Source organism: Pieris napi, chromosome 13 (genome assembly GCF_905475465.1).
Source record: "Pieris napi chromosome 13, ilPieNapi1.2, whole genome shotgun sequence".
Lineage (NCBI taxonomy): Eukaryota > Metazoa > Arthropoda > Insecta > Lepidoptera > Pieridae > Pieris > Pieris napi.
Genome location: NC_062246.1, coordinates 1,799,982 through 1,815,483, shown reverse-complemented (window position 1 = coordinate 1,815,483; position 15,502 = coordinate 1,799,982). Strand labels below are relative to the sequence as shown.

The following is a 15,502-nucleotide window of genomic DNA, read 5'->3' as shown; positions in this document are numbered from 1 at the left end:
TAAAAAGTTACTAAATGAACTTAAATTATAGTATTACGTCATACAATTACAGGCATAAGAAATTAAGTCTGTTTTCTGAACCGACCATCGCTTACTCACAGCTTCCGTGAATCAATTGATCAGATTGATTTGATGCGTTCAACCCGGAAGCTTTTATAGAACATTTATTCCAAGCGAACAATTCGTTAAAAAACATACATACAATGCATCAAACATATGTGTATTTTTTTCATACATTTTAAATCAATTTCAATAACTATTTCTACTCTGTGTAGACCTTTTATTAAAAATAAAGAAATTCCTGGACGTACCAGCTAACATGCAGGCGTTAGAGTAATAAATATACGAAATAAATAATTGGGCCGTAATTTTCAACGAAGTAAAAATCTTTTACGGTAGGAATGCTTTAAATTCCTTTTAAAGCATTCCTTAAGCTATCAAAAACTTTTTCAATGTCCATTCAAAAGCACTCAACACATCCTTGACTGTAAATGGGCCATGACATCACCCAAACGGTTGCCGAGCAACGCTATCACCGTCTATTACGTAAAAGTAAACGTCACAATTTTATGTAACCCCCAGAGTGGGGACCGAGTGCACAGCCAGTCCGCGGCCAACTTTCCATCGACAAGCACGCGTCACAAAACATGACAAACTAACAAAATCGGACGTAAATATAGTGAAAAATGAAAGTGAACTTCATGTGACCGGCAACATGTTAGCGTTCGCTTTGAAAGTGTTTTTATTAACTTCGATCGCAAGTAGTGAGCGAACCCGCGCGCTAAGTTATCCGCGTATGCCGATGTTTGTGCCAAAACGCGTACCGCGCGTATTATTTATCGATGAGGACGATTTTGGCCGCGGCGAAATCGATTTAACGGAGAAACGCTATCCGAATATCGATTTCCAACCAGACTACAAAGGAAACGATCGATTGTATTCGATCCCAACGTTTTACCAAGGGAGGTTCGGCCGGCCGTACGCCCCGAGTTTCGCCTTCGAACCTATCCAAATTGCCCCACCGAGGAATGGGTTTTACCCCCCCGCAAGTGGCTGGAGGGCCCGCTCTCCCCGTGTTGTGTTCCCATACAACCCAGATACGAGCAATTCGATAAATACAAACTCACACACAGCGCCGAGTATAGACAATGTTGTGTTTCGTGAACCAAGTATAGATGCAAACGACGTTGCTGCCGAGGATCAGCTGCAGGACATAAGTGGAGACGCTTTCTCCGAGAGAGGTATGTTATGTAATACATATTCGGATGACATAATCGTACAATAGGAATGACTGCGGACTTTTGTTACAAAAATTCTGAAATGAATTGAACGCGCGTTGATGTCTTTTGCTTCAGAACGCCGAACTCACTTTCGCTTTGTGAAATGTAAGGTTTATATAGAGGGATTTAAAAATAACATTAATTACGTAAGGTATTCTACATAAATAGTAACATAAAAAATGACACAAAGCAAGTTATTGATACTCTTGATTTCTTTTAGATGAATAAATATAGATTAGCTGTTTCACCATTGTCCTTACCCCTCACGTATTTGTATAACATTTTCGACAGCATCATACTTATATCTTGTGGCGTTACAACTCTCTATTAGTTGTGGGTTGACTTAGATTTCTGTAACTTCTTTTTTTAATAAATATCGATTATAAATGATATAAAGACCTCCTGCCTAACATTATGCAGTCATGTTTTTTATGATAATAATAATTTAATTAAAAGAATATAGTACAAAAATATTATAGTGGTATACAAACTTCGCATATTATGCCCCATATAAAGCCTTGCAAATTTATCTTAAAAGGTAGAAATGTACATATACATTATTAAATTAATATTAATTATAATGTTTCACTTAAATAGTCATTAATAGACTGATATTTTTCTAAAAATAGTATATATCTAATATAGGCGATATTATATTTAAAAAATGATATTTCCGTACACCATACGAAAAATTTTAGAATAGAAAAAAGTACACATTTTGGAAAAGCTTAGAAAGGAAAAAGCCAAAAATGAAACTATGTAGATTAGCGTTTGTAAACAGTTTCTTGTTGTCATCAGTTGTTTAATTCAGTTAAAGACTTTTACCTTTTGTTTGTTGTTGACATGCGTTTCCCACAATGCAATTTATTACTTCATTGTTCACGAACTTAAACTTGGCTTAAAAGAAAAGTAGAAAAGTGTATTTTAGCTTTACTCTGTTAAAGACATCGTATTTGCACTGTAAACTTTTGTTCGGGTTTTGTTAATAAATTAAGTTTTAAACGCACAACGTATCTAATATATAAAATTCTCGTGTCACAGATTTCGTTGCCATACTCCTCCGAAACGGCTTGACCGATTTTGATGAAATTTTTTGTGCTTATCCGGTATCTATGAGAATCGGCCAACATCTATTTTTCATCCCCCTAAATCTTAGGAGTAGTCCACCCCTTAATTTATTTTTTATTTTTTAGACAACATTTTTAATTTCTATTTTTTTATGATACAGCATTAAAAAATCCATACAACCCCAAATTTTCACCCCTCTACGATCAACCCCTTATTTTTTATTATACATGATATACATGGCAAAACGACGTTTGCCCGGTCAGCTAGTATTAAGATAAAATTGTGTACAGTTTCTGGATCATTAGGGGCTTTAAATAGAGGGTTTCATTTTTACTCTATAATTAACCACTCGCGTACAACAATAGAATATGCGAAATAATGAAATGCTAATTGCTATGAAACGAACGAATGCAGTGTAATAGTTGAAGAGAGTGCCTACGTATGGCTGTACTCTCGGGGCGTAACTCATTTAGGAAAATACCACGGTTATAAAACTAAGAAAGCCTGAGTGAGCAAAATTGTACCTTTGGTCGTACACAGTTGATTAAACTTGATTCCGATCCGAATTTTTTCGTTATTGTCAGTTGACTGTATGGATAAAGCTATGGAATGTCTCTGTGTGATTTTAAATTTTGTAATCCTACAGCTAACTTAAATTAATATAAACAAATACAATTATTATTAAGCCTTTCAAAGTCAAGTCAAAGTCAAATCATTTATTTCAATTAAACCATCTAAAATGGCACTTTTGAACGTCATAAAAAAATATAAAGAAGATTCTAGTTGCCCCTTCCAAAAGGTAGTTTCGTGTGGAGAAGAATGGGCAAGAAACTCCACACTTACTCTTTTAAAATAGGTTTACAATATTTTGTTACATTTGTTAAATAATTATATGTGAAGACAATGTACTCTTAGAATAAACTACTATACTAAAAAAGTTAGTATACATATACTTTATTGCTGACACCCAGTATATTATATTAACACTTATTTAAGTTACATAATAAATCTTAATCTAATACATCATATGACCCGTTTTAGGTAATCAGCGTGTCCTGTGACACATAGGCCTCTTCCAGCTGTTTCCATTCTTTTCTGATGTTAGCTCATCTTGTCCAAATTGTGCCTCCTATTCTTTTTATATCGTCTGCCCATCTCTTGCTCTGTCTTCCTTTTTCCATCGAGTGGTTGAAAACAAAAACAATAAGTTACCTTAAAATAAAATAACTTAAATACATTATTAAAAGGAGTCCCTTTAGGCAGGGTTCGGAAGATACTGGCAGCGTTCCCCCTTTGAATAGCTAGACTAATTCTTTGTCCAAGGCCAGCTCTTCGGTCTCCTGTGATGTCGATTACCCTTTTTGCTATTTCCTTAAAAGTAATAATATTACCTATTTGGTTTAATTTAACTACTTCTTCTCTTGGTGCCTCTTCATTACTGGAGATTGGCCGTCAATCTCGTGAAGTGTATCTTGTTAAGAAGCAGCAACACATTCGCAGTGGCAATACCCATCCACGTCCAAATTACCAAGCCATCATTTATACTATACTCAAATTTCCCTAGACATGGCAATAAAAGATTTTATACAATTTAAATAATAAAAAAAATCCCGACAGATTACTTCATAATATAATAGAGAATTTTAGGAATCTTGCGCGAGTTATTTTTTTAATTTTATTTTTGCTTTTCAGGTAATATAGTGATTTTTTTAATGTAGAACATATTCAAGAAAAAGCAAGGACAGATTATTATGTTGAATAATGAAACTGTATATTTTCTTATTCATAGAAAGTAGAACTTGTGAAACTATAATATTATTCGTATGAAATTATTAACTTAATGTGGACTACTTGAATACATTAACAGATTAAAATTGTTTACCATTTTTAAACAGAGTGTCCATGTGTGGCGGGTATCACTTAACATCAGGTGAGCCTCCTATCCGTTTGCCCTCTGTTCTATAAAAAAAATAACAATTGGTCAACAGTTTACATAGTTTTAATAATATATATATATATATATATATATATATATTTATTCATTAACAATTCATTACCTTAAACATATAATAAAAAACAGGTTACTATAATATACACAGGCTGTTCAAAGCCTCCTTTAAATAGATAAGTTTACGTAGGTTTGAAAAAAAAATATGTTGAACTGAACGTTGAACGACGCTTCAAAGACCACTAAACGTTAAGACTTTCGTCAAAATTCATTCATTTTTCCCACACGCATAACTTGGCAAACAAAAAATTTCTTCAATAGGATAGATGACAGCATTATTTTACAGATAAATTCGTCCATTCGAAATTCGTTCGTTTGTAAATTAATTAATCTGTGGAGTTATTATAAATTTAGCTAGGTAATCTTAACTCTCTTCAAGTCTAATTAAAACGCTTTTGATTATGATAATTTTATATACTTATTTGATACATCATATACCTACTTGAGACACAGAATTTCTATTTTACTTATAATTATTACGAGTGCAAATGTTTTCCTGTCAAGTTTAGTAAGTTGTAGTCCTAGGAACGTTTTTTTGAGGGAGCGGCGTATTCCCTTGGCGTTGCGTCGAGATGTGGGGTCACTCTGCATCTTCTACCGCATTTATTATGGAGAGTGTTCAGAGGAGATGTTCGAATTAATAACCTGCAGGCCGGCAACGAACTCGCGAGCCCGTTTTCATTGAGAGTGTCCATGGGCGGTATCACTTAACATCAGATGAGCCTTCTGCCCGTTTGCCCCCTGTTCTATAAAAAAAAATAAGTATGTAGTAGTAATAAAAAGTCATTTAAAAATACGCAATGAAATTTAGTAGAAACTATGTTCTTCTAATATTGCTTTTTAGACCAGTCATTATAGACATTCGAAATCGAAAATTTGATAATAATTCCAAAAGTTTTCAAACTTCGGTCAAGTGAATGGTACATTGGGACGACAATAAATCTCATTTTGCAACCTTGTCCGCAGTCCGGAACATTGTTAAAATTGCAATTAAATTAATTTTTGCTGTATGGTCGTGAAAAAAATTCCAAAAGTTCTGCAAACTTGGGGAAGTTTTCGATATAATATTTCATATCACGTATAAAATTTGCAACCAACCTAAGTGTACGGAACATTTTTTGTTATTTATTTTATTTTCGATATATCTGTCAAATTTGCAGAACTTTTGGAACGTTTTCCTTCAGTTTAATAAAGAAAAACATTAATTTTTAATAACAAAAAATGTTCCGTACACTTAAATTGGTTGCAAATTTGACACGTGATGTAAAATAATATATTTAACACCACTCCAACTTTGCAGAACTTTTGAAATTTTTGTCTCAAGAACTGAGCAAATTATCATTTATTGCATTTTTAACAATGTTCCGGACCGCAGAGCAGGTTGCAAAATTTTATAGTTTGTTTTAATACCACTCCCGACCTTACATCAAAATTTGAAAACTTTTGGAATTATAATGAATTAATTGTCTTGACTGACTGGACTATTTATAAGAAGAAGTTATTAAAAGCCAATTATATAAATTAGGAAAAATTCGTGCGTGAAGGCCTCGATTATAAGCTTGATGGTTCACAAAATTGAGTCTCTTTTATGATTGAATTAGTTGTAATGTAGGTTATCTTTTGCTTGGGCTAGTGTAGGTACCGTTTAAATGAAATTAATTTACATATTTAAGTTATGGTCGTTTCAGCTTTTAAATCTATTTTTGTTTTCTTACAATAATGCAACTGTACATGAATTACCTAGCCTATACAATGATTATGGCTAACAAGTAATACATATTATGTTGAATGAATTTTCTACAATACTGGTGAATAGCTTAAACTAAAGTAATGTTAATATATTATTTTGTCCGAAAAGTGTCACCTGTGTTGTGGAGTTTTAGAAATGTTGTATGACCTAAAATTTTACTTGAAATATCAAACTCTATAATATTAGGATTGATGCGTTCAGCAGAACGTAATTTTGGGGTAATTATAATTGTATACCGAGTCACGTTTTTATCATATAATTAGTAATATCATTCAGAACAGTTAACGCCAAGCAATTCCACGCACATTCACTAGTTTTTAAATAGAAATTTGTTAAACAAGGAAAAGACGTCAAATGTTATTTTGATAGAAATTGCGGTCAAGTCTCTTCCTTATTCGCATTGTAATAATGTTGAAATTCGCTTGCATAATATAACACTCTCATTTTTATTGGTCGCGTGACAATATGTAGCGTGTATTCAAATGTAGGGAACTATGATTAGAAGTGGATTTTCGCAGTTAATCTACGCATAGCTACGCTTGCCAAGGCTGTCATAGTTCCAATTTTAAATCCAGTATTCCAAATTTAAAAACATAGATGTCGCTTAATACTTTTATTACAAAATGGACAACTTCTTTCTCGCAAAGATTCTTTGGTTTCCTAGGCCTGTTACTTGTATAATAAATTAAATGAAAAAACTAACATTTACCCACTACCCAAATATAAATGTAAAAAAAAGGTTACTACTTGGCTGAAGACGTTGAGTTATGATGAAACAGAAGATCTAATAACTGTTATTCTGTAACACACCCACTCCCCCACACATATACACACACCCACGCACGCACACACCCACTTAGAGAGAGAGAGAGAGACACACACATACACACACACAAACACACACCAAATTTATTTTTAAGACTCCGTTTGCAATGTTTTCTTTTAGCACTTAATACTTATTTTCTTCTATTGTAACTTATGACAATTACATGATTGTACGTGTTCCGGTCCGGTGGTGGAGAGGCTGGTTATCTGTCACTCAGGTCTCCTGTTACAGAGACCAGTCTCTCACATACACTTCCTAATGTTATCATCTTAGTTTTATCATAAAAACCTTGTATGTATATGTGAGAGAAGAAAATAAAGATTATTATTACTTTTTGCGTAAGCCACAGACTATGTTGGAAGTCGAAATCCAATGGAGCACAAACATCTACCTCAAAAAGGATTTTGTTTCGCCTAATAAATCCATTGCCTTTAACACATTACACTAGCCAAGGCTACATAGTTCCCATTATAATCTATTATTCCAAATTCAAAAACATAGATGTCGTTTAATACTTTACGCCAAAGCCACAGACTATGTTCGAAGTGGAAACCCTTCGAAATGAAACAACTACCCCAAAAAGGGTTTTTGGGAACCAGAGATTATTGACAAATCAAAAAGTTCTGAAATGTTTTATGCGCTATATACATTTTAATAAAAGCTTTTAATATCAAAGTTGCTTAAACTTAGTTTTATTGACTACTGATTCATAACTCATAAACACTCCGCTCTTACTCCTGTCATTGACGGAAATATTTGTCTTTAACTTTTTTCAACAATACCGTCGCCAGTGAGTGTTTTCAGTTCTCACTGACAGTAAATCATTTATTTGCAAGAAAGTGGTACATTTAGATCAATCAATTATCAAAATCCGCACAATCAGCCATTTAACAATAGACATACAAATTATGTCATATAATAAGAACATCAACACAATGTCATAATAATAAGTTAAGCTATTTATAATTGTTGGCATACTTATGGTCCAAATACTCGCCCACGCTATAAGCACCTTGCCTTTAAAAATTTAATCACCTTCCCCTTGAAAGCATTGGAAGGAGTGGCCGATTTACATACTTCCCACTTTTCAGTTGTTAGTCTGAGAGGGGGTAAATGTGGCTCTATGATTTATGAATCTAATCGCTGGAATTGAAGATTTGTGAATGTTAACAAACACAATTTTAACTGTGCTTCTGCTTAGGGTCTGTTTCACAATGTACGGATAAGTTCTGGATAGGTTCCAAATTAGCTATTTATTACTTATTGGTAGGATAAACACTATTGTTGCGTTTCACGACTGTCAGATAGGGCTATTCGTCACATAAAGTCCATTATAAGTTATGAGTCGATGAAGTGTCAAATAGCACAATTTATCTTCCAAATAACTTATGTGTTGCATAGCTATTTGGAACTTTATCAATACATTGTGAAACAGACCCTAAGTGTAGTAAAACGTAAATGTCAACTTGAGATAGTTTAGTTAGTACATATATAGTTATACATAAATTATAGAGAAACGTTCTACTATGCATTGATGATGTTTGCTGATACCTCTATATCCAATTTTTCTTTATACTCCAAAAGTAATGAGAAAAAAAAAATTCGTTATTTGTAAAATTTACTTCGCTAACAGACGATCGATCCTAGTAATAACAATATTCATGTTTACATTTGTCAAAGAAAGTTCATTTGTCTAATAAATTGGCGTTGCATATTCCTGCATCTCTGAACAAACAATTGTAATTGAGTGGCCTTACACTAATGCCTTTATCACTTTCACTCACACTCATAAAATAAAGGAGTCAAAACACACTGTATTTAATATATTATGTATGTCTCTTTTCATCAAATCGTAAATACTATTTGACGGAAAGACAAACAATAGTAGTTAAAAAGAGTGAATATCCAGTCGTAATTGGTACGATTTACTATAAAACTCTACTCTTTGGAAAAACTACTTTATGTAGAATTTTACCAAATGCATACTTGTAAACAATCATGTTTGCCTTCATTATAGCCATCAAAACGCCATTAAATAAAGAGAGATAAACATTTATTGCACACTACATAACATTACATTTCACATTGTTAGCTCTAAATTTAATTACTTACAGTTTTCGAAGATATATAATATAAATAACATATACGGATGACTTTGGTAGTAAGTAATGAGGCTAAAAGCACTTGATATTTGCATCTGTTTAATCATTTTTACATAATTAAGCAATCATCAAAATATAATATATCTGTAGCTATCAAACCGAAATTATTATGGTCATAACTTATATATCTAAACCATGTGTTAACCACTAAGCCACCGGGGAAGTTTTTTGTAGCAGATGTAATGAGTGATCTTAGGTCCAATAAAGTTCGCATAATCCAGAGACTATAAAAAAAACGAAACAAACAAAAGGTCTGTGATTCATCGCATCTCTAGTCCAATCATAGACACGCGACTCTATCTCTACGTTTTTCAATTATAATCGAACGATAAATAATTAAAATTCAGTAAATTTTAAAGTGTTTGTACAAAAGTTCAAAAAGCGAGTCTACTCCTCCCTCAAAGGCCGGCAACGCACCCACTAAAAATGAGTGTCTATGGGCTGTGTAGACTGCCCTTTTTGGTCGTCCCGCAAGCTCGTTTGCCCCCCTGATAAATAATATTTTGTATAAATAGTTTTTTTGTTTTATAACGTCAATCCTACGATTATTACGATTTCCCACATATAATAATATTCAAGCCCCATTTTTTCCTTGATATATCCATCTCTACAAGAGATACACACATATAAAATTTTATACAAAGATAATTGCCTATTTTTTAAAGACCTCCTATAGAGTATATGGCTTTTTTAAATTAGGTGAAAATGCGCTTACGCAGGTCCGGGCCATGGATATCGGAGCTTGACGTGGGGACTGTGAGGCTGGGTCTACACTCAAAGCCCTCTGCTATTCAGAAGGGTAGCGAGGCCCCACCTACCAGAAACACCTGAGCCCTCGTGGGCCCTCGGGGTTGGCCAGGCATTCTACCCAAGAAGGGACCCGGACTTATATCTGACAGAGCTCTATATCTGAGAGAGCAAGGTAGACTAAAGGCCCACTCTAGCCGACTCCATCTCTCTATCTTGAGCATTTCCCAATCATCCCCACCAACTTCTTTCAGCTCGTCAGCCCACTGTGCGAGAGCGACCTCTCTTTCTTTTCCCTGGTGGCCCTCCTGTTTGTACATCTGCCATTGTTATGCGAACAGTAAGTCAATTAACAGTCGAAATGGGGACACCATTTCGACTTTAGTTGGAATGGGATAGTGAATCAATCGTTTTTGTTTACACACATCCACACAGTACAAAAATCCTAAAGGAAAAATTACCTTACCAGAACACTTTTCCGCTTAAGTCACTATTTTTGTCCTAAACCGGTAATTTTTTTACGAAATTTTTTACGTTTATAAAACAACAGGTTCGTATGCCAAATAAATAAGCGAAGCCACGAGATAAGTATGTGGAGCGAACAATTCTTTTTCCACGCTTCTAAGTGCGTATGAATATGAAAGTGATGTCGGTATAATAGTGAAAGTTGTGCGATCATCAATATAATGTCATATTTTTAATTATTATGCTAATTACGAACGCTCTAACGTGGAATTCGAAGTCACAAAATACGAGATGATAACGTACACTCGGGTATATATTTTTTGAACAAAAGGCAAACCAGCTGCATTTGAATAGAGTGCTTACCGCTGGCTGGTGTGTTGCCGACCTTTGAGGGAATTGCACGCTCTTTTCCAAAATTATTATGTCTATCTGTCATAGATTGTAGAGTTTGAGAGATGCTGGTTTCCTAACGATATTTGCCTTCACAGGAACGAGTTAATTACGGTTATAAAAGGAAAATTCCATCAATATATAAATGAGAGAACTTTTAATTTGAACAGAGTACTACAGTAAGTAACAGTGATACATATTCCATCTGTTCGACAGACAGCAGATAAACTAAATCTTATAACGGCAGCCTAATTTTAATAATTATTTGATGGTTTAAAGCAGTGTTTCCCAAAATTGTGTGTGTCATACCCTTTTTAAAGTCCCCTCTATGTAACATACATAATTTTGAATATCTAAAATTGAATTGATCACTTAAGAAACTTTACTGATAGGTTTTAGGAAGAAATTACTTGGAAATTGTCAACGAAACATAGTAAGTAGATTTAATGAAAAACTGGAATTACAAAGAATTATTTTTAAAAAAATCGAATTGCCTCCCTAAACTATAAATTTGACCCCTGTGGGGCGTGAGCCGTTGGGAAAAACTCGTTGTAAGTATATGAACTCGATTAAAAGAAAACTAAGGTCGATCTCAGTTTTTTGATGCTTTTATCAGATTAGGGCGGAAACATAACATATATGTATATAAATTATATTATTATATTATATCTATAACACGTCAACATGTAATTAGCAACAATATTAATAAAATTAAACTTATAAACATAAACTAATAATAATAAAATAATATACATTGAAATAAATAACGAAACTTAACATAAACTAAAATATATCATTAAAAGGAGTCCCTTTAGGCAAGGTTCCGAAGATACTGGCAGCGTTCCCCCTTTGAATTGCTAGACTAATTCTTTGTCCGAGGTAGCTGCCAGATCTTCGGTATCCTGTGATGTCGACTAACCTTTTTGAAATTTCTTTAAAAAGCCTTAAAGCGCTAGGACCCCACGGACCAAGGGTCTCGACACCGAATGGGACAAAATCATATTCAGAGCCCAGACCCCTGTATTTGCATGCTTTATTTTTTTCAGCCGCTTCACAAGCCGCACCAGCTCTGTAGTTGGTTCCATGTAGATGGGAAGGGGCCAGCGTGTCTGAACAGGTTGCATCCCATACCAGTACCCGACCCATCTTCCATGGAATCAAACTCATACCGTCCGGTCTCTTGCCATCGTCTCTTGCAATACCACTTGGCTCAAGAAGACTTGGCACGTTGACGGTGGCAAGGGAACGGCGTATGATATCGTTAAGTGCGGCATGTCTCGAGAAGCGGCCTGCACTTTTTTGGCATGACAGGCCGTGATGTCCTAACTTGTATATAAATTACGTGTTGTAAACTTTAAATCTATTTTTAAATTAACCCTTTTTTCGCTTTTCCGGTTAAGTAGAGTAACTTTTGCAAAATAAGTAACACTGTAGTCGCAAAGTATTAAAAGTTGATTGGATCCAAAACAGCTTATCCGAATTATTTGCATAAAAATATATAACTTATAGGCCGATTGCATCACAGCGGTTACGTCAAGTTTCTTAAACATCTTCGTTGCATAAGCTATAGAAAGTTTTGGCGCCACTGGCCTATATTAAAAACCTACTAATGTGCTTATGAATTTACGGTATTTTTCCATGTACTTAAAATTTATTTAAAGCGCATATGTTAAAGGTTAGATCTCTCAATGTATTATTATCAAAGATGATGACTGATTTCTAATATCAATAAAATAAACTAGAAATTGCCTTTTGCTATAAATATATATATATATATTAAAGTCACTCAGCAAGACAAGTCCTTTTTCTAATTGGCCTTTGCTCAATTTAAGTTTTTCTGGACTTCAAAAAAAGCTAAGTCGACTGCCACAAATGCTTTAAGAGATCAGCGACAATGGCCAATTATTTATTAATGACAGCACACTAAGTATCAAGAACAACAAACAAAATGCAGTCTAATAAAAAATTCTAAATTTTTTGTTTAAAAATAACATAAGATGTTTTGTTTTCGAAAAAAATGACATTAAAAAATATCTTCGTAAATATAAATAGCTAAAGGAATTAAGTTACTACAACATACATTATTTTAGTAAATTAATTATGAGTTGTGATAGAGACTTTCACATTCATATTTTTAGGATCACGGAACGTCAATTCTGACAGTGTAACCCATCAAGATCCTGACCGCCGCCAGCGATGCTTAACCGTCGCTAGCCCATCGTGAGAACAATAACATTTCTACGTATAAACGTGGGAAGAAGAGTGAAATGTGCAGTTTCACTGTTGTGACAATAAGATATAATCTGTGAACGCATTGTGATTAAGCATTTTTGAATATCTTGATTTTTATCGGTTCGGGAAAAAAACATAATTTCAATGGCGGATGTAAACTAAATTATAAATTACTTTAGTCTCAAATGATTGATATCACTTTTAATGTGAAAAAAGAAAGTACAGATGTTGTATTAAGTAAGACACATCTATATATATGTTAAAAATAATTACTTGATTTTATTTTATCACATCTTTTCACTTAAGTTGAACAAATATCTTTAATTTAGTAACTTCGCTTGTTTTAAGAAACATGAATTTAAAACTTGTTTTTACAATCTATATAATTAGCAACCCTCCAATACTCTGTGGCTGATCATTCTATAGTTTATTTACCGTTTTATACTCTATGACAATTGACAGTCATAGTAATAAACAAAGATTTTAATTTTATTAAATGTTTGCTTCATACACTATTGATGAAATAAACCTTCAAATTTGACGTGGTATATATAATATGACTACCGTTTTATATTACTTTTAAAACATTTGTAAGAAATAATATCAGATTTTGAAAAAACTTTATTTTGTAACCATGTGTAATTAGATACACTTAATGAAAATAACTGCGCTAGCTGTCCAAGCATGGCTTAAATCAATATTACAAGATATAAACTAGAGTTTTCTTTACATAAAGAAACTCCAAACTGTTGCCCTCAGCAAAGGCAGCCTCATAGTAAATGTATTAATACGTTTAATAATACAGTAAAATTCACCCAATTCCAGCGTTTAATAAGAACTTCAATCAAAATGTGAGAATATGTACAAATACCTACGTACTTATAAGTAAACGTTGTTGGCACTCCTACACTTACACTGTACACTTCTATAGATAAATTAAAAGTTTCTGATTCGAAAAATGACTGACATTATCTTATTTGTCTTAGTATTAAGTCCCGACTCTGAATCTTTGATGCGAATTTATTACAATGTTATTGAATGAAATACATTTAACACAAAAGCTCACTGCAAGTTTCCTACTACATTCTTATTACTTAGCATGTTACGACGTCTAATCAAGAAATTCTAAGATCTAGTAAATGTTTTATCTCATGTTTTAATAAAAACAAACTCAAATAGTTTTCTTAGAAAATTCATTTTATTTTACTGTAAATTAATTACTTAGTTAAAAGAAATACTACTAAATTTCTATCTGACGTAACATGAATCGTCAGAAAGACAACCCCTACGACCAACAACTAGTAAACAAATTATGACGTACACGATATCTTATATAAAGTGTGTCACATTTGAAAAATTTATGAAAATAGTGAAACCGAGATGCGACATCCAGGTCATCGGTCAAGACAATCGCATTGGTGCCATAATTATCGTTATGCAATTGTTGCGTAAACATTATGTATCAAATGTCACGGTGTTTACGAAAACTGGTTGTGATTCGGAAGTATGGAGTACCGGTATTTCGTTTCGTAACAGTGACTTAACGTATCAGTTAACAGCTATATAATATACAAAGGGTGTTCTAATTGTAACCTGAACTTACTGTTTAAGAAATTTAATACTTTATTTTACACGCTTTATATTAGCTTCACCTGTATGTATGTATGTTTGTATGTATGTAACCGACTCGATTTTGACCCACTTTTAACGGACAGATTTAATTCAAACTTTGCGCAACTGTCAAAGATCGATGACAATGCAATAATCCGAAAAACAATAAATAAAATTTAACTAAAAAATAAATAATGTTTTAAACCATTCACTAAAACTAAAAAACACGCTTTTAAAGCACATCAAACTAAAAAGTGAAAAATAATTCCTAATTTAGGCTGAAAATGGTAATGAACAAAAAATACTGGTATTATTGTGGCTCTCTGTGCCATATTTTTCGTCTATCGAGCAACCCAGTTTTTAGTTTTTTTTAACTATTATTTATTTAAACTAAGCAGTTGTTTTAAAACCAGTGGCGCTATAACTTTTGACCTTATTTAACCGACGTCAAAAACCCGTTGAAGGTTTAAAGAATTGCGCAAATATTTATCTTATTCACCTAATCAACGTTTTCCGTATGAGCAAGTTTTAATTGCCCATATTGAGTATCCATTGATGATGCACTGTCTCGTCTCGGTACTCTTAAAATGTTTTAGAAGTGAAAACTTCTTTAGCGGCGGTGTAGACTTTTTTTGGAAAGGGTAAAAAATTGTAAACTCACGTCAGGACAACTTCGTAAGATGGATGTTTTTTTAAAGGATTATGAACCTTCGTACTATATAGTTATGGTTTTAATTCATTTGTCTCTTTCTTCAGATACATTGATGCATGTGGAATTGGACCTTAAGTCAATAAATCAAGGTTTAATTTTGCGAAACGTCTAAAGCTTTATTATTAACAATTTGGTCAGACTGACGACGGATGGAGAGTAGACAGCTGGCGCGGCGTATTTAATGTAATATAAATTGTCATGTTTGTGTACGATAGCGCAATAAATAAATATTATATTCTACCAGATAAATG

At 33.3% G+C, this 15,502-nt stretch overlaps 1 protein-coding gene across 3 annotated transcripts in view; it reads left to right on the top strand.

Annotated features, from left to right (window-relative positions):
* The first annotated feature begins 606 nt into the window (after positions 1–606).
* LOC125055514 (venom protease) overlaps positions 607–15,502 on the top strand; it is a 46,100-nt gene continuing 31,204 nt past the window's right edge. For all 3 annotated transcript variants that reach the window (XM_047657979.1, XM_047657978.1, XM_047657977.1), the window contains exon 1: positions 607–1,241. In XM_047657979.1, the coding sequence (XP_047513935.1) occupies positions 716–1,241 (526 nt within the window). In that variant the 5' untranslated portion in view covers positions 607–715. The remainder of the gene's footprint in view (positions 1,242–15,502) is intronic.